Source organism: Toxotes jaculatrix, chromosome 5 (genome assembly GCF_017976425.1).
Source record: "Toxotes jaculatrix isolate fToxJac2 chromosome 5, fToxJac2.pri, whole genome shotgun sequence".
Classification (NCBI taxonomy): Eukaryota; Metazoa; Chordata; class Actinopteri; family Toxotidae; genus Toxotes; species Toxotes jaculatrix.
In genome coordinates, this window is record NC_054398.1 from 13,754,617 (window position 1) to 13,774,432 (window position 19,816).

Here is a 19,816-nt window from a genome sequence, read left to right on the forward strand (position 1 = left end):
GAGAATTGTTGGAACAGAGATCAGATTAGAGAAGCTTTTCTGATCTGTGGCATGAGAAGACTGGGCTCATGTATCAACCCGCCATCTAAGCTGGCTAATCCTGATACAACCAGGAGAAAAAAAAACACAGACACACACACACACTTTCAAGAAGAAAGTTTACAGGGTGATGTAAGAGAACGGGAGATTGGAGAACAGCGGGGTACAATCTCCAAACAATTCCATATCCCTTTTAGTCATGGCCTGGCTTTGGCTCTGAAGCGGAAACGACTTTGAGCCCTTGTTAACAGTGTCGCCAAATTCCAATAAAGGTCTGCTTTGCTGTCTTTATTCTTTATAGTAACACTTACAAAAGTATTTCATTGTGCAGCCTCTGACAGCTTTGTGATTTGTCCTGTGACGTGTGACCGAGTTATGTCTCCATCCTCTTCTCTCCTCTCCAAGCAGGACTGATGTCCAGATGGTGTGCCCCTCCATGTGCGGTCCAGTTCAACTCTCCCTGACCGTTTCATGGGCCACAGACCGACCCAAGCATCCACGGCCACTCGACTCAACCCCACCACGCACTGTACACCTCACCCTTAACCCCTCACCCTTGACCTTCACCCTCAGTCCCTCACCTCCCTCTGTTTTGCTCTCGGGCAAGCCTCTCCTCACATTTTGACAATCCTCACCCTCCCTGAGCCCAACATGGTGGCACGCATTCCCGCTCTAGTCTTGGTCATGATGTGTCGGGGCGTCTTGCTCTCTGTAGGCGACCCACCTCAGTCCCGCCGAGAGATCCGTATCGAGGGCGACCTGGTGCTCGGCGGCTTGTTCCCCGTGCACGAGAAAGGTGCTGGGATGGAAGAGTGTGGCCGTGTGAATGAGGACAGAGGGATCCAGAGGCTGGAGGCCATGCTGTTCGCCATAGACAGAATCAATATGGATGACACTTTGCTGCCTGGGGTCTCCCTTGGGGTCCACATCCTGGACACCTGCTCCAGAGATACCTATGCACTGGAGCAGGTGTGTGAGTGTGGTCTGTGTGTTTCTCAATAAGAGATGATTCTGGACAGCGTTAAAGTTTACGCTGAATAGAATAGTTGATAATTATAGCTCACTTAGGGGATTTTTGTTCTCTAAGACAGTCTCCTATTTTTGTGTTGTAGAGAGCTCAGTTGTATCTGCATTTACCTGTGAATGCTGATACAACTTTTTGGATACAGCACAGTTCAGATACAGTTGGTTTAATTAGCTGTTTGTTCTTTGGCGCTGCCGGGCGACTTGAACTTTTGCTACATTTTATATTTAAAAAGTTGCTCTGCAAAGTAAGTAAGTTGTGGTGTCAGAAGTGGAAAGTGCAATGTTTCCATTTTAAATCAAGTAAAACTATAACATCTCATTAAAAGATAATATTCAGGTAAAGTAAATGTACCTCAAAATTCTATTTTATCTACTGTGGGTAAAGGACTGAAACGATAACAGCAAATGCTTGATGAGAAATAGAAATTGAAGCTATTTGGGATGAGGGAAATGAGCCGGATATAAAAGAAAAGAAAAAAAAGACAGCACTTTCCCCTCAGGGATTGTTATCTTCAGAAAGATTATTGTATTTTATTGCTGAGCTTTTTGAGGAATGATGCATGTGATCTTATACAATGAGCTCTTTGTATAAACCCTGGATTCTTGACATTAGGTTTTCCTAAATAGGTTGCAGGTCCATTGGCTGTTTGTCCACAGACCAGAGATAAGTTATAATGTGCCTAATTCTCAGAGGAGTTGATTTCCAATTTGGACCCTGTACTGATAACATTTAAGAGCCCCAAGTGTAAATCAATGCTTTACACTCGGCTTTTATGGTACCTTCAAAAAGATAGAAACTCTACATTATATAAAAAAACAAAAATCGGTCAGTCTTTATGTAGCATATTTCTCAAAAAGAACACAATTCAAAGGCTGGCTGAGAATAAATAGATGATATAGACCATATGCTACACGTTATGGTTTGGAGCATTTGATATAGAACATCTATGTGCTTGTGTTGAATAGGCTCTGGAGTTTGTAAGAGCCTCCCTCACCAAAGTGGACGACACAGAGTTCATCTGTCCAGATGGATCTTATGCTCTGCAGGACGACAGCCCACTCGCAATCGCCGGAGTCATAGGAGGCTCCTTCAGCAGCGTTTCCATACAGGTAGAGGAATATTCATCCAAACACATTTCACCATTATCTACTTTTAACTTCAACTCTAGCATCTTCTGTCTTCTTGTACTCGTCTTTGCACAAGTTCCATGACCAAGATTGCAAAGGCTGACATCTGGTGACATGGCAGTGCCAGTGTGTCGAGTGTATGTGACTGCGTGTGTATGTGCGTTGTGTGTTTGTACTCTTTTCTTAGAATCGAGTTCCATTGGTGTGTTCTTGTGTGTTTCCCCAGCTCTTGTAGAACTTGTCACAGAGCTGGGTAATTTGCATAGTTTAGCATAAAACCTCCTTCTCCCTTACTCCTCTGTGACTGCACAAAAGCCTCCTCCTATCAGTCCTTAAATCCCTAATCTCTGCAACTGTCTCTCTGTCTTCACTCTCTCTTCTTCTCTCTCTCCCATTTTATGTATTTCTTTTTTTTTTCCACAGTCCCTTAAATCTTTGCTCTCTCCCTTCTCATCAGTGCCTACTTTTCTTTTTTCTCCTCCTTTATATGCATTCAGAGGCGTCCCTCCCGGCTATTTGGGGAGAGCTCAGTGTATGCTGACCTCAGCCCCCTTCTTCTCCTCCTCCTCCTTCCTGGGGCAGCCATTGTTAACACATCTGCTCCGTTTCTTGTCCTTCATCAAACATAATTATCCCTTGTTTTCTTGCAGCTCATTCTTTGTTGGCCTTTGTTGCCGTTGCTGTTGTTTTTACCTGTCTTTTCTGAAGGCAGCGCTGTTTACGAGAACCGAACTGTGCTCTGCTTTCTGATCTCTTGCCAGTGAAGCTAATCCAGCTACTCCTTCATGCCTTTCTACTTGGCCAGTCTGTCTGTTGCTTCTAAATGAAGTAATAGGGAATTATTTTATGTTTAACCATGCACAACTAAACTCCAGTGCCTTTAAGGCATTTACATAGCAGGCATCATTCCTCCCCCTCCGTTCGCACACGTGTGTATGTGTATCTGTGTGTCTGTGTGCGTATGTGTGTGTGTGTGTGTGACTTGCATTCCAAGCAGAAAACACACAGCAACCCTCCACTGCACCAATTTTTTCCTCCTTCCCTTTCATTTTTTTCTTCACTCATCTCTCATATTCAGCCTATTCCTACAGTACATCTCCCTTCCCTCCCTCAGAGGAAGGGAGCAGCTTTCACTGACAGCGTAAACTCTCTGTGTCCCTACAGACAGGCCTCTTAGCTAGCTGTGGTCATTGTTCAGTGGCAGGTAATGGAGCAATGCAGTTACATTTTGCAGCGTGACCTTCCCTGACATTTAAGTCAACTGCCATCTTAAAACCATAAAACCTGCCTGGCGCGCTATAAGCAGCCGTCCATGTGAGTGTGTGTGAGTGCGCATGTGCGTGTCAGTGCAGGTGTTTGTGTATGTGTCGACTTGTCCTTGCGCTCATCGGTATATGTATGTGAGTGTGTTTTCTAATCTTCTACATTATTAGTCTAATGAGATTCCGACATGTTGTCAAAACAGCTCATCAACTGAGCTGTGAATGAAATATAGAAAAGCCCAGAGTGATGCGCTCTAAAAGGATTAAACTGAGGCAAGAACAGAACGTCTGTGTAGTTTGTGCTTATTTGCGTGTGTGTGCGTGTTTGATTGTGTATGTTTACATGTCTTTTTGTGCATGAGTATGTGTAGCAATCATATTTCCACTGTTTGGTAGCTGGTGTCTGTGACTAAAATTGTAATGAAGAGAACATGACCAAACCCCAATCAACAGTAAAAGGGAATATTATATGGACATCAGTAGACCCCAGATGATGTCCATCACTAATGCATGAGTCACTGATTTATTGAACTTGTGTGTGTGTGCTTATGTGTGTGTGTTATCTTGTATTTCTCCATGAACATATATTCCTACACTTGCTGTATTGTCTTTAAATAATCACATTATGCATGAAGCTTTTATTTCTATCAGGCAAGAACCTTCTAAATATGTTCTTATTTTTCCTTTGATGGTTATTTTTGTGGGGCTTATTTCGAGGTTTTTGTCAATGTGCCACTCATTTTTGATCAAACTTTCATTACTTGCTTAACTGAAGAGCATGACACACATGGAGATCTGCTCTCTAACACAGACCAGTCGTTCAGAGGGAAATCTGAACACAAAAACACTAACCACGCAGTTAAGCAGCTTTAAATAGCTGGAGCTGCACAGTTTTATTGCAGTTGATGATATTGTTTGTTGATGCGTTCTTACTCACATACACATTATTTCTCGGTTGGCTTACAGTCCTTATGACACCTTTACTTGCCAACTACCAAGAAGATAATCTTTTTTACAGGCAGTGAAGTTTTTTCAGTGAGTGTTTTTCTGCAGTAGATTAGCTTGAGGTGTTTTTGGGTTTGATTGTTCTGGTCTGCTTTTAACCGTATAAAAAACAGGGGCTCCCTACAAACTGAAATGCTACCAAGTATTGATCAAATATTTTTCTCATTAATTCAAAAAATGTGGAACTCAGCAGTGGAATGGAGTAGATCTAAACTCACGGTTGCACCTTTCAAGCAATCCAAGGTGTGTAGACTACTACATACTCTTTGTAGCAGTATCTGGTATGCAGAAGATACAAGATACAAAGGGTTAATTCCAGTAATTCTAGTGTGGCTCTTGGGGAAATGCACACAGAGGGTTTTTGTTATCTGGTGTAATACACACAAAATTGTGGTGTTTTTTTTTTTTTGTTTTGTTTTTTTTTTTTTTTTCCTGTTACTTGTAGTGTACATTATAAACACTACAAGTAACTGCTTGACAGCATTCAGTCTTGAGTTTAACATGGTTCCACTCTGCAGGCCGGACTTATACCATATGCTTTCAAATATCTGACTGCTGCAACTGGAGGAAAACTTTTGTTTAAAGAGAAGATATTTTATGCTTCTTTACATAAATAAGTCAGAGATTGATGGGCCAAAATACAATAAGATTCAGAGACATCAAATTTGATTCACACTGTGTATCATTACATTATTGTGATCAAAATCAGTCTGTTCAAATCAAAGTTAATCTACATGAAATCAAAAGGAACGGATTCAAATAATAAGCGCATGAATTATCCTTTAAGTCCTTATGCAGAGGATGATGTTTCTCTAATTTCTCCTCTCAGGTTGCCAATCTTCTCAGGCTGTTCCAGATCCCTCAGATAAGCTATGCGTCGACAAGTGCCAAGCTCAGCGATAAAACCCGCTATGATTACTTCGCCCGCACAGTGCCCCCTGACTTCTACCAGGCCAAAGCCATGGCCGAGATCCTCCGGTTCTTCAACTGGACATACGTGTCCACCGTGGCATCAGAGGGTGATTACGGTGAAACTGGTATAGAAGCCTTCGAGCAAGAGGCACGCATGAGGAACATCTGTATCGCCACTTCAGAGAAGGTAGGGCATGCAATAGAATTCAGTAATAATATGAGTTTATTTCTGTGGTCCAATCTGCATGCATATAAGCAACCAATGCTCAAAGCCAAACACCAAAAAGCCAAATTTTTAATCTGCAGTGTGTCACACTGATATATGGCCTGAAGCTGCACCAGTAACAATGAACAGGGCGCTAAATTTGTGAGCTTATAAAAGTTTGTCTTCATGTCTTATCTTGTCTTACACACAAATGGGGTTTATATTACACTGGTGTTATCAGTTGCGAACCAGAAAATGAAAGCTTATCTCCAGGAACTCATTCTGCGTTCTTTCACAGTCACATTTTTCATCTCATTTGCTACGGAGGTGCATGTTGGTGTGAGACTGAAATACAGAGCACATTTTTTGCTTGTTTCTTCCTCTGAATAATACTGATATATAGTTGCAAATGGGCATCTTAAACTTATTTGGGAGTCGAAGGAGCATTTATAGTACGTCCACTATTACCTCAATGTCCTCTTTCTGTCCAGGTGGGGCGTTCTAATGCTAAGAAGTCCTATGAAGCTGTGATCCGTCAGCTCCTCCAGAAGCCGAATGCCCGAGTGGCTGTCCTCTTCTTGCGCAGTGATGATGCCAGAGAGCTGCTGGCAGCTGCTGCCAGGCTTAACACCTCCTTCATCTGGGTGGCCAGCGATGGCTGGGGTGCACAGGAAAGCATTGTCAAGGGAAATGAGGTCACCGCTGAAGGAGCCATCACACTTGAGCTGGCAGCCAATCCCGTGCCAGAATTCAACCGCTACTTCCTCAGCTTGAATCCGGTCAAAAACCATCGTAATCCCTGGTACAGGGAATTCTGGGAGCAGCGTTTCCAGTGCTCCCTGGGCGGTGGTGGTACAGGAGGAGGTGGAGGTGTTGGACTGGGAGAGACGCCTCCTCACCCGCCGTGTGACAAGGACTTGTCAATGGACAAGAGTAACTTTGAACCAGAGTCAAAGATCATGTTTGTGGTGAACGCGGTGTACGCTATGGCTTATGCCCTTCATAATATGCAACGGAGTCTTTGCTTCAACACCACCAAGCTGTGCGACAGCATGAAGGCCCTGGATGGGCGCAGACTCTACAGGGATTACATCCTTAATGTCAGCTTCACAGGTAAGACAGCTAGAGCATGGCAAAGAAAGTGAAGAGTCTTAGATAAGGCGTTCAAGGTGGATGAAGAGTGAAACGAAGTGAATGTTGGAGTGGAAGTTGGGGAGAAAGGGGGAAAGATAGCAAGAAATAGACAGGAATGTGAACACTGAGCCTAGTTAACAGTCCTCTCATGAACAACACAGGGATGTTGTCCTTCTCCTCAGCCAAAGCAGCCAAGCCACAGAACATAAAAAGTACTGAGACAAATCCGCTTAATTGCTATGTATTGTCAGAGCCAGTCTGCCATTGACACCTATTACCCATGCGTAATTGACACGACACTACAAAGTTGCTTTGAGGAAAGAGAGCTTCGGTTAATCCATCAGCCATATTCTTCTCTCTTGCACTAATGAGATTGTGTGTTATAATAGCTCCTATAGCACACTGCCTGTCTGTCAGTCTCTGTAGACTTGGGAGAGAAGAGACAGAGGATTGGCTTGACTGACAGATGGCGCACAAAGGAAGCGTTATAAATAAACTGCTGTGTCTCGGGGACTGACACAGGTTTAGAGGTGCTTATTCCTCCACCAACCGTGACCAGGAGCAGACATCAAAACAGCCAGACAAACAGCACTAACACGGCAGCTTTGCCACGGGACGCTGGGGAGAGAGAGCAGGAGGGGATGCGTGGAGGACGAAAGAATGGCACCACATGTGGAGGGAGGGGGAAGAAAGCTAATAGATAAGACTGACAGGCAGACTAAAATGAGGAAAAGAGAGTTTGGGGTAAGGTAAAAGGGAGCAAGAGAGAAAAAGAGATAGGGGAGGGAAGGAGGGAAGGAACAAGGGAGCACCGAGGCAGCGCTGGAGTGGGACAGCGTGCGTCAGCAGAAGAGAAGAGGATTCTCTTTGAAATTCCCCATCTTCATTTCTGCTGCAAATCAAAGGACTTGGAGCAGTTCTGTCTGAGAGGAGGCAGACAGAAAGAAGGAAAGAGAGAGGAAGAGTGTGAGTGAGATAGAGAGGAAGAAAGAGAGAGTGAGAGGATATAGTCAAGGCGATTGCAGTCCCTGCCTCCGGTTTGCACAGTTGATAACCACTCCCTCATAGGATGCATACAGAGAGGGACAGAATAACTATGCAGATTTACACATATAGCAAGTTTGCAAATGCTGTGGAATAAGTTGGAGAGGAGAGGAGGTGTGAATCCCGCTGTGACTTCCCTACATCTCTATGTCTTGATCGTATTCCTCCCTTACATTCCCCTCTCCCACTCTCCCTCCCTTCTTTTCACTACTGATGTATGTCCACGAGGCGCATGTCTTTATTCTGCAGCAAGGAAAGACTAACAGCAAGTACAAGGGTCTCGAGTCCTATACAGCTCAGTGTCAATGACGACGGTGACAGCATGGCAAACAGCTGTATTGGTAAAAAAAAAAAATGCATTCAAAGAATGTGTCTTGGTGAGACCACGAGGATGTTAAATATGGCGGTACAGTTAAACTGGGAACTGTGGCAGCGTGTTTTCAGTTTTTCAGTAATCCCGGAATGACTCACTCTCACTGCTGTGCATATACATCTTTCCATCTATGGTATGGAAGGAAGGAGCTGAGGTGAGTTGAGGTTGAATGTGGGGTATAAATACTGCAGCATCACCATCCGCAGTGCTCTCAGTCTGAACTGTAGCAGACCGAAAACCAACACTGTTCAGCGCTCTCTGTCTCACTCAAATCTCCTTCTCTCTGGCACACATGCATGTTCATTAGAAACTCTTTACATTAGATCAAAGTTTGTTCTCACTTATATCTTCATGCTTGTACAATATAATGAATTACTGTCCTTTATCTTTATATTCACAATGCAGAAAGCTGTCTTTAACTGCGATAAGGCTGCTTTGTTATGTGTTGCTGACAGCGTATGTGGTGCACTGTGGCAGTATGTTGTGTGGTTAGGAGAGCGTTTTCATATGCCGCTCATCTAGCCTCATCTCGCTTGTTGCTATGGTAATGAAGCCGACACTATTGCCCATTGTTGAAGTGATCTGGTAGATCATGGAAACTGCTCCCAACCAACTAGTAACAGACACAGGGGCACATTTGTGCATTTTTATGAGGCCTCGCTACATGCTTCGAACATAAAACACGCAGACGTACATACGCACAAGAGACACATACACAAACAGTCAGCTTTTTTTTTTTTTTTTTTTTTTTTTACAAAGAGGCAGCTTGAAATGCTTGGGTTTTTTTTTCAGCATGAAATTGCAGACACCCCCAACCCACACCCTTCTCAAAGCCATCATTCAACTCCCACCCACCCACCTCCCCGATCTGCAGCAAACAGATCAGTATATACACACATGCACGCAGTCTTCTGTTCAAATAGTGGTGATAGATGTGATATTCCCCCTTCTCTGCGCTGTTTGTGTGTGTGTGTGTGTGTGTGTGAGTGTGTGTGTGTGCGTGTGTGTGTGTGTGATATGTCTGTGTTAGCAGAGGCGGTGTGCCTTCAGGGCCATGTTGAGCTGAGAGCTTACTGCAACGTTTAGATGCTAGAGAACAACCTTCACTCCTTCTCTCCCTCATTTTCTCGTCACTCCATTCCTCGGTCTCTGTCACTCTCTGTCTTCCTGTCTCTCTTTCTCTCCGTCTTCATCACTCTGTCTTTCTGTATCTCTCTCTCATTTCTTTCTCACCCAGAAAGTGTCCTACTCTCTCTACATTCAAAAACAGCACATCCCACTCAGACTTCACAAGGTTGCTCTCCTGCCTCCACCGCCTCTCTGCGCCAGTTTGTTCCTCCACTCCTTCACTCCATCCATCCTTCACCTTTTCTCTATTGATTCCACCCTCTAAAGGCTTCCCTCCGTCCACCTAAATCTCTGCTGCTGTCACATCACTTTCTTGCTTTTCTCTTTTGCTATCTCCTCTCCTTTTTCTCGTATTCTTCTCCCTCCTCTCCCTTGTCACTTCCCTCCTTTCTTTGCCCTTATCTTGTCGCTCGGCTCATCCTCCCTCCCAGCACCACCTGCTTTTGGCCTGCCGTTTCCTTCTTTTGTCTCCTCTATCTTACCACCTTCTTTCAGTCAAGCCTCAGTTCTCTGCACCTTTCCTCCTATACATTTCTCTCCCTTGTTCTAGACTTCCTTCTCTCCATCCTATCTGTCCTCTTTCCCCCTGTGGCCTGTTGCTCAATAGCCTAGGCAGTGCCTCCATCCTTGGGGACTGAATCTACAGGGAGAATGAATATAGTTAATGTGATCTGTCTGTGTGTGTTTGTGACATTTGAGTGCATCCCTGTGTCTGTATCTGTATATGCTCAGGGATGTGTGTGTGTGTATCGCTTCACACAGTCTCAGTGGGGCACAGATGTGTAAGATCATTAACCCTCTGATGAAAGAAAAGAGGGACAAGAAATCCCGGTCACACCATTGACAGTGCAGAGCTGTTGTATATTTATATTTTACTTGGAACAGGTGTGTATTTATGCATCAGTCTTGATGCACTATTTACTTTGTCAAGCTTAAATCAGGATTAAAGCGGGGATTCAGGTGAATTGATGCTTGGAAATATAATTCTCTATTCCCCCGCCAACAACTAATCAACAGCCAGCTTTTGAGTTTTTAGTCACACACTCGCACAAAGAAAAGATTTCCCCTCTCCCAATGAGCTGTATGTCTCTCTCTTTCTCCCCACTTTTAGATTACTTATTCCTACTTATTCCTCCCAAGCCCCTTTGCCTCCTCTCTCTCTCCCTGCCTTTAATACCCACAATCCCCCTTGGGCTTCGCTTTAGCCCGACATGGCCGAGAACATAATTAATTTCTCAGCTTCTGAATGAAAAGCCTGTTTTCACCATGCTTCTAATTAAGCTAGAATAATAAGGTGTTTCTCAAGTTAGCGGGAATGCTAAAAAGTCTCACAAAAATGAGAGATCTGGTTACGCTCTGTTAGTTTGTCTCACCTAACTTTATTTGCCTTTTTTTGTACTGTTATTTGCTTTGTATTCTGTGACCCCGGCAGTTTGCTTTTGCATTTACACAGAAGACGGTCAGATTTTGGATTTCAATGAAACAACACTTTGTTTTGTTGAGTCGATTTTTTTTAATTCCATGATGCATTGTATCCAGTCAGCTATTAGCTTTACAACACAGATGATTTTGGTGATCTCCTCACCTATCCACTAGTGCAAGCTACTAGATACATTGCCATGAAATTCAGTACAGATATTCATAGTCTCTCAGGGGTGAACTGTATCAACTTTGGTGATCCCTTAACTTTTGACTTCATCTGGCAAATCATCATTTTAAATTTTCTATTTGCCCAATACTTTGATTTATGACCAAATACCTGCCAAACTATTGACATTCATAAGTTTTAGTACTAATCAGCAAATGGTAGCATGCTAACAAGCTGAACTAAGGTGATAAACATACCTGCTGAACATCAGCATTGTCACTGAGAGCGTGTTAACATGCTGATTTTAGCACAAGTACAGCCTCACATTGCTGCTAGCGTACCTGTAGACTCTTAGTCTTGTTTAGTCAAAACCAGAATCCTCGCCTCTGGAACTCAGAGCTCGCTAGACTTTTAAATGTAGACCAGGACAGTGTTGAGCAGAGAGAATGGTGTCCATCAGTCAAGGACCAGGCTCTGCGTGTCTCAGCTCTCTGCTGTCACCAGAGGAGTCTTGGTGGCCTTCGCCAGCTCTAACTTGCATCCTCATACACTTTCCTGATAAGCCGCTCTGTCATGTCAGCAAGGTCGCTGATGTTGATTATAGGAAGGAATCACCAGTCCTCTGAGTCTATTGCTCTCTGAATGTAATCTGTTAGAGGAAAGTCAAGGACAATACAGCGCCCTCAAATGGGTCTGTAGGCTAATGCTGTTATCTCTTTAGTCTGTATTACACGTAATTACCACATACAGCTAATTAGGCTTCAGCACACATCTAAGGTCCTAATAAGGTGCAGTTATGATAATTAGCTAGTGGCAAAGTGTTTCTGTGAGTGTGTATGGGTGTCTAAGAGGAGGAGGCCCGGCTTGTCTTATTGCTCTGTGTTATTAACAGACTTTATTATCTGCCAACTTGCAGTATAATGGATTCATATCTCTTCTTGGAGAAAGATATTATCAGCACCTTCTTATTGAAATCATTTTCATTTAGCTGTCACCTAAACATTTAGCCCCAAATTCCAAAGACAACTTGACACTTAGAATTTCCTATGACAGAGAGAGAGAGGAAAGATAGAGGGTTGTGCTGTCTCTGTGATTTATGGATTTCATAAACCCTCAACACCCTCTGCTGTCATCTGACACGCCATTCTTCTCTGAACACACTGAGCTTTCACAACAATAGCACAGCTTTAGCCCTTGTCAGTGTTTCATGGGTATACACACACACATTTATATACACACACACCACTAACAGCAGGGTCAGAGCTTTGGTTCTGTCAGCACAGCCTCCCACAGCGCTCAGAGCAATACCTTAACCATCACACTGTAAAGTAAAACCTAATGGAGCTTCCATACGCATGTGTGCGAGTGTGCGCATGCCCTTGCAAATACATACACACTTTTCAGCCAAACAACTTATTCAGAATCTGTATTCTGAATCGTTCCACTGATCCCAAGCTGTACGTTTGGAAAGAATTTGACCCGTATTTTCTTCAGTTACCCAATGACACGGAGATATGAGGAAGGCAGCACAGCACCATCAATGCTGCTGCTGCTGCGCACTGAAGACCGAGAGCCTTGTTACACATTGAAGAGTGATGCTTTGTAAACCCAGCGTACGCTGCACTATCTATCCCCAGCCACATCATCATTTGACCAGGGAGGCAGCAGCATATAACACACACAGCCCTGTACAGTGTGTCAGCAGCACAGAGTTGATTGCTCTGCTGTGAGGACAGAAGTGGCACTGTAGGAGTGACATACACTCTGTCTGAGTCAAAATGGTCAAGTGTCAGCACTGTCAGGTCCAGCACTGCATGCAACGCATCAAAAAGTTACTTTTCTTTTTCCCAGCCCATTGCTGCTTTTCTCCTTATTTTTTGGTTGCTGCTTTTTTTTATATGGTTTCAGCAGCCTGCCAATTTTACAATCTCTTCTGTTCCTGCATCCTCGGGGTAGATGGTAATCCTTTCATAACAACTTGTATACAAACCAATTTGGCAGTTTCAGCAGTGTACCTCCCTCACATAAGAGACCCAGAGGCTAATTCTATCAATGTGTGGGTAGCTATAACACTGCCCAGGGATTCAGTCCTCTGCTTTCATGCCTATATGACTTTATGGGCAGTTTGTTAATGATGCATTCGGTAATAAACTTTGTCAGATCGGAATTTAGAGCAGCGTTTTTGTCCCTATGTGACCTTAGGGAAGGATGGGCGGTAGGGGTCCCGAATTAGGGGGAAAAGCTAAAGGCCTGTGACTGGCAGGGGTCCTAAAAAATTATTAGAACATTAGATAGATTTTTAAATTTATTAACCTATGGATTATTCATGGAATATTTCATTTACAATGTACTAATAAAATGGCTTGTTTTTGGCAAAAGGTAAACATCCAAAGAGCCCCTGTACTGCCCAACACCCCCAGGCATGCATGTCCACACAGTGGTGGGGCCCAACATAGTATCTTTTCATGGGGCCCAGAATCCCTGGCAGTGCCCCTGATGGGAGGCTATTGATACACACAGACATCACCAAGCATACCCGTCATTTATAACCTCTTAGCAAATACTTTTGTAGCTGGCTGGTCTTCAGTAATGTAATGCCCTTCACAGTCTGTTCTGGACTCCTAAGGCTTAACTGACCATGGCTTATTGTCTCTGTCCTCACTGCTGCTTTTGAGAGGCGTCAATGAGACATCAATGGGATGATTGTTTGTGATTGTTTAGCTTTAATCTCCTTTCCCCACTCCTCTTATCTCTTTCTTTTCCTTTCTTTGTCTCTTCTCACCCCCTCCAGCCCCTTTCTCTCCACCGGGCAGTGAGACAGTTGTAAAATTTGATTCCCAGGGGGACGGCATGGGCCGATACAACATCTTCAGTTACCAGCGATCTGGCGATCGTTACGGTTACGTGCCAGTAGGTGAATGGGCAGAGAGTCTGAGTCTGAGTAGTGATCTGATTCACTGGCCCAGAGAAGTGGTGCCCACCTCGCAGTGCAGCGACCCCTGTGAACGTAATGAGATGAAGAAAATGCAGGCAGGTAGGAGACTGAATTTCAAAAATGTTGTTTGTTTTTGTTTGTTTGTCATAGCAACATACCATAAAAAACTCAGACTGCCACTCTCTGCTGTTCATAATCCTGTTTCCCAGGTGAGTACTGCTGCTGGATCTGTACAGCCTGCGAGCCTCATGAATACCTGGCTGATGAGTTCACCTGCTCGCCATGTGCTCCTGGCCAGTGGCCCACTGATGACCTGACGTCCTGTTATGACCTTCCTGAGGACTATATTATGTGGGAAGATGCCTGGGCCATTGGTCCAATTACTATCGCGTGTGTAGGGTGAGTGACAAAGGACTGTCGACATCATGTCAGTCTCTGACTGGTCCAGAGAGGCGTAAGTGTGTTTCTGTGCTGAGTGAATGCTGGGATAACTTTCGAAAACTGACTGTTTGCTAAACCCCTCCCCTGAACAGTGATTATCCAATCATAGCTTAGCAACCATAACGGAAGGCCTGTCAAGCTCTGGATTCTCCACACTCTGGAAAGACTCTTATAAGAGCAATATGCATTTAAAGAGCTTGGAGGGTGACATTTTTCTATCCTCTCCAAAACCAAAAACTTAAGAGCACAAGTGTAAAGAATGCATTAAATTGTGGGTTTATTTGCTCAAACATAAGTTGCAGTTGTTAGCATGTCCAGCTAACTGGCTAAAGTAATTGTAGTTATTGTAGGAAGCAAGCCTACAATAACAAAACATTACTTTCATACATTCAAAGGCCAAAAAGCACATTATTTTAGATTAGTCTGTGGCTCTATAGGTTATGTTAAACAAAAAGCCCTTTCACAGCCAGCACATCCACTGTGAAGTATTTCCTCATACCATGCCCCATACCTGAACAATATGATGGTATGGCCCTATATTGATATTAGAATATTTTCTGATTACTTTAATAAATTTTGTTATATACTGTATAGTCCAGCCCTATTTGGGTAACTTATGAGCCCCTCTCAAAACTGTAACTCCATAAAACTGCTCGTCTGTCTGGCTGCATAACTTCCCTCCTGTCCCCAGGTTCATGTGCACCGGCCTGGTGTTCTGGGTGTTTATCCGACACAACAACACACCACTGGTGAAAGCTTCAGGCAGGGAGCTGTGTTACATTCTACTCTCAGGAGTCTTCATGTCCTACGCCATGACTTTCCTCTTCTTAGCCAAACCTTCTCCTGCCATCTGTGCCCTGCGACGCCTGGGCCTGGGCACGTCGTTTGCTGTCTGCTACTCCGCCCTCCTCACCAAAACCAACAGAATTGCCAGGATTTTCAATGGCGTGAAAGACGGAGCGGGTGCAGCGAGGCCACGCTTCATTAGCCCATCCTCTCAGGTGAGCGATTGCAGCATCGTGTCCATCCATCCATGTCAGTCAGATGGATGGACAGACAGACAGTGGATCTTGATGACTTTACCTTTCCTCTCCTCTCATCTTTTTCAGGTCTTCATCTGTCTGAGTCTAATCTCCGTCCAGTTAGTGATGGTGTCAGTGTGGCTGCTGCTGGAGGTCCCCGGGACACGGCGCTTCACGTTGCCAGAGCGACGGCAGACTGTCATCCTCAAATGTAACGTACGCGACTCCAGCATGCTTCTGTCGCTGGGATATGATGTGCTCCTGGTCATCCTGTGTACTGTGTAAGTGTGTCATAGCTCCTAGGGTTTGCTGTGAACATTACATTAGAGGTTGTGTGTGTTTTGGGGCCATGTGACATGGTGCCAAATTCCTATGTACTCAACAATTGTACTGGAAAAAAAATTACAAATAAGTTTTTCTTTCAATTTTAGAAGTTTTGGTGTCTGTCTAATCAAAAACATGATTCTCTCCTCTAGGTATGCCTTCAAGACCAGGAAGTGCCCAGAGAACTTCAACGAGGCCAAGTTTATTGGATTCACAATGTACACCACTTGTATAATCTGGCTGGCCTTTCTTCCCATCTTTTATGTTACATCAAGTGATTACAGGGTATCTTGAACACACACACAAGCACAAATACTTGTCTCTGTGGTTTACATTTGCATTGACCCCAACCCAAATAAACATAACCCTAATCCTAAAGGAAAAGTCTGACATTTTCACAAAAACATGTTTATTTGCTTTCTTGTTGAGAGTTAGATAAGTGACTGGAAATCAATCTCTTGTCGTACAGCAGCCAGGCAAACTTAGCTTGGCATAAAAACTAAAAACTGGGCGAAACTAGTTGCCTGACTCTGTCCAAAGTTGGCAAAATCCGCTTACCCAAACCTCCAAAGCTCACTAATTAAAAGTAAGATATTAATTATAATATCTATTCTCTATAGATATTATCACAGACATGAGATTAGTATTAATCTTCTCAGCTAACACTTAGCAAGAAAGTAATTAAACGTATGTCGTCCCACTCCTTTGTTCACAAAATTTGGTGATTGTTTTTCTGGGGACCTGCTTTTTGTCCCCATTTGGGAGGGGAGTCCCCTACAATGTGACTGTGTGAGCAGTTTTTGTCTCCTCAACGTTGATTAATACAAGCACATAGGTCACAAAACAGTGAGTACACAAGTGTAGTGGCAACTTAAAACAATTTCTAATCCTGCTGGCAAATGTCCCAGCTCTGCAGTACTGGGATGACAAACAGACAGACTCTGTCAAACTGCTGACACATGTTCAGATTTAACAGCAAAGGGGAGTGAGTGTTCACCTGATCCATACAAATCTTAAGCACACATACACCTTAAGCACACACTTCCACAAACACACACTCAGAGCACTGTATCAAAGGACGTAAGAGAAGAGTGCTGATGCCAAGGCTGCTCATTTGATCCCCCGCCCCACTCCTCTCTTTCCCTCTCTCTCCCTCTCTCTCTCATTTCTTTGGCCTTGTAATCTGAATTTAAGATTAGTCAGGTAGAAGCACAACATCACCGGCATGGACAACCAGCCACTCACACACATACATAAGTATATATATATATACACTCACAAAGGAAGTGTTGAAGGGTTGATTACTGATGGGCGTCTTTGTAAAGTACTGTAATTTTACTGTGAGTTGCTGTTATAAAACTCTGTAACTATCTTTAACACTTTACAGCCACACAAAGTTAGGCACAGCAATTATTATGGCAATCTGAAAGGGACATGCAACATACACCTTTGCAGGCCTGTGATCAAGAACCAGGAAAGCATAAGATTGTATTTACAATTGATTTCATACAATAAATCATAGAGAATAGAGTTAAAGATACTGTTAAGTTTGGCCTCTGTGGTCTTTGTTGATTAAGTCTTTTATTGATCCATCCTGTAATTGTTATCCTCTGGACTGTTGCAAAGTAACAAAGTCTGCCAATGAAGAGTTGTCCTCTCACTTTACAGGCCTCATTGGCTCTGTGTACATTTAGAGATTGGTCAATTACTTTTTTATGCTCTGTGTTTATCTACTGTTTATCAAACTTGCTTGAATTTATGATTGTTTTATTTTCTGTGAAGCTCTTTGTAATCCACATTCAGAAAAGTGCCTTTGAAAAATGTTCGTTATTATAGATTATTATCATCAAATTAGCTCTTAACCACAGTTACTTTGTTCTACATTAGCATAAGATTTATCCATCAAAGTCTGGCAGCTAATTACTGTCTCCACTTTCCCCTTCTTTCCTCTGCAGGTTCAGACCACTACTATGTGTATCTCAGTCAGCCTGAGTGGCTTTGTGGTCCTGGGCTGTATGTTTGCACCTAAGGTCCATATCATCATGTTCCAGCCCCAGAAGAATGTGACCAGCCACAGGCTTAACCTCAATCGCTTCAGTGTCAGTGGGGCTGCCACCACATACGCATCTCACGGTAAGTTACATGCAGTTACCTCATTTTTAAAGAGACAGGGGTTTAGAGCAGCACTCTGTCTGTTGTTTTTTTATTTCCCCTCTGTCAAACGGGTCGGCTCAGGCTCAACATTCAATATCCAGCACAGCGGACAGCCCTCCATTCCCATGCGTACCCACACTATAGGGAATTCAAAATCTTGGATTTTCACGTATCTAGGGGTCTTTGTCTTCTTTAGTTTTCTGTATTTTGTTCCTATAGAGCAGTTTCAGAAATTCTGATGAGTCTAAAGCTATGACCCAAGCCAGGGAGGTGTCCAAATATGTGTGCATGATTGACAGGTTCACTCATGACCTAGTTAGACTGCAAACAATGGCATCCTGCTGATGGAGCTATAGCCCTGAGCAGTGCAGTGGGATATAAGGGAAGAGGGATGCCCCTAAGAAGTGAACACACAACAACATATTTCAAGACAACTTAAATAAATAAATAAATAAAATTATCCTTAGTGTTTATGGAGTACGTATTGCACCCCAGGCTAAATATAAAACCACTGTACTTAATTGGCTTCACTATCAGGTGACTTGTAAACTGATAGTGATACTACATTTCTTACCATTAGATTAAGTCTGTATTTAAACCTCCACTCACATTTTACTGCAGCTGTTGCTTTGTTGGACTTTTAACATGGAATATCTTGTTGATATTGTTAGGCTGAATTAATGTCACTTCTTCCCCGCAAACACACAAGCACATTGTGAAAAACCGGGTTATGTTATTCGATATTGCTGGATTGGTACTAATATGCATTTATGGTCCCTCAGTGTTCTAAAAATGCTTTTTCTTCTAGACTTCCATCACTATTATGTGACTTTTTTTTTATTATTGTAACATGATTTCAGATCAAGCTCCATACTGTAGATTTAAATGTAACGGCAAAATGTCTTGAAGATATTGCTAGTTTTAAGAGAATGCTTTTCATCCCTTTGGCGGAAAAATTCTTCTATGAATAATTACATGGACAAATCTAATGATCAAGAGATGCTTAATTTCCCTCTTTCTGTGTAATTATCTTCACTTTCCTTCCTCTTGCTCCATGTCCTAGCTTCTGTCAGTGCCCACTACGTACCAACCGTGTGCAACGGGAGAGAAATCGTCGATTCCACTACTTCCTCTCTGTGACCACATACAGTCCACTCTCTAAATCTCCCCTTGCGACTGTTAGCCAATCCATGAACAGTGTCCCCTTCTTTCTTTCCCCTCCTCATCCGCGCACTGTATACACTCATACACACACACAAAAACTCATACACGTGTGCACATACACACAAATTACACGCACAAACAAACAAACAAACAAACAACCTTCCTTGTGGACTAGAACTGTATCGTTTCACAAATGTAGAAAGTGTGTAACTATAATTAAATTATTTTCTAGGGATGTACATACATGGAATCGACATTGTTGTAAGTAGAGAAACAAAAGAACAAAAAAAGTTTTTAGGAGGAATTTTTGGAGCCTTTGTTTTTGATAGCTTTGTTATGATGCGGTGTAAATAGACATGCGCTTAATCATGGTAGGAGGGTGTGTGTCCCTCAGTCTGGATGCACATTTGTGGCTATGCTTGCCTCACCTGCAATATCCCACACACTTTTTATTCTCATGCTTTTTTGTAGGTCTCATTGTAATAACCAATTATGTATGCATTTCTATTGTGTATCTGTACATTTGTATATTATACTACTGATGGTTCAAACAGCACAATGTTGACAGTCTTGTAACCCTAAAATGAATGTGGACAGAAGTCTAAACTAGATAGGATATAGTGGCTGGAAAAGACATGTACAAAAAAAAAAGCATCAAATTAATCAACTTACAGTTTTATTGTGCCAGAACACAATTTTCATTTTGAGAATTTGTCCATTCACATCTTCATAGGTGTGATTTGAATCCTAGAATCCTGTATAAAGAACCCATGGTGGCTGTTTTTGAAGGAAAGTAGGTTTTTGCTTTTGATACAAAAGTTCATTTTTATATTTCTGATCATGGAATCCCTTTATCTAAATGGCCATAGTTACAGACATGTGTTCACCAAAGCAACATAATGTTCACTCCCACTCTCAAACTGCTGTTTCTT

General features: G+C 43.0%; 1 protein-coding gene across 5 annotated transcripts; it reads left to right on the forward strand.

Annotated features, from left to right (window-relative positions):
* The first annotated feature begins 690 nt into the window (after positions 1–690).
* On the forward strand, positions 691–18,873 carry grm3 (glutamate receptor, metabotropic 3). 5 transcript variants are annotated; one of them, XM_041038085.1, is made up of 12 exons: positions 739–1,008; positions 2,032–2,175; positions 5,290–5,559; positions 6,069–6,426; positions 6,463–6,690; positions 13,636–13,878; positions 13,989–14,178; positions 14,912–15,221; positions 15,330–15,523; positions 15,719–15,851; positions 17,522–17,703; positions 18,794–18,860. In XM_041038085.1, exons 1-12 carry the CDS (start codon positions 844–846, stop codon positions 18,858–18,860), a joined length of 2,484 nt encoding a protein of 827 aa, XP_040894019.1. In that variant the 5' UTR covers positions 739–843. The 5 variants fall into 5 exon arrangements, with proteins under 5 accessions (XP_040894014.1, XP_040894019.1, XP_040894016.1 ...); XM_041038082.1 differs by having other exon boundaries at positions 741–1,008; positions 6,069–6,429; positions 17,522–17,699; positions 18,784–18,873; XM_041038083.1 differs by having other exon boundaries at positions 741–1,008; positions 17,522–17,699; positions 18,784–18,873.
* The last annotated feature ends 943 nt before the right edge of the window (positions 18,874–19,816 follow it).

Bases quoted from the DNA above. Each gene is read 5' to 3' on its own strand.
- grm3 (XM_041038080.1), top strand. From the start codon at position 691: ATGGTGGCACGCATTCCCGCTCTAGTCTTGGTCATGATGTGTCGGGGC. The intron at 15,524-15,718 runs GTAAGTGTGTCA...TCTCTCCTCTAG, and splicing joins CTGGTCATCCTGTGTACTGT to GTATGCCTTCAAGACCAGGA. The intron at 15,852-17,521 runs GTATCTTGAACA...TTTCCTCTGCAG, and splicing joins TTACATCAAGTGATTACAGG to GTTCAGACCACTACTATGTG.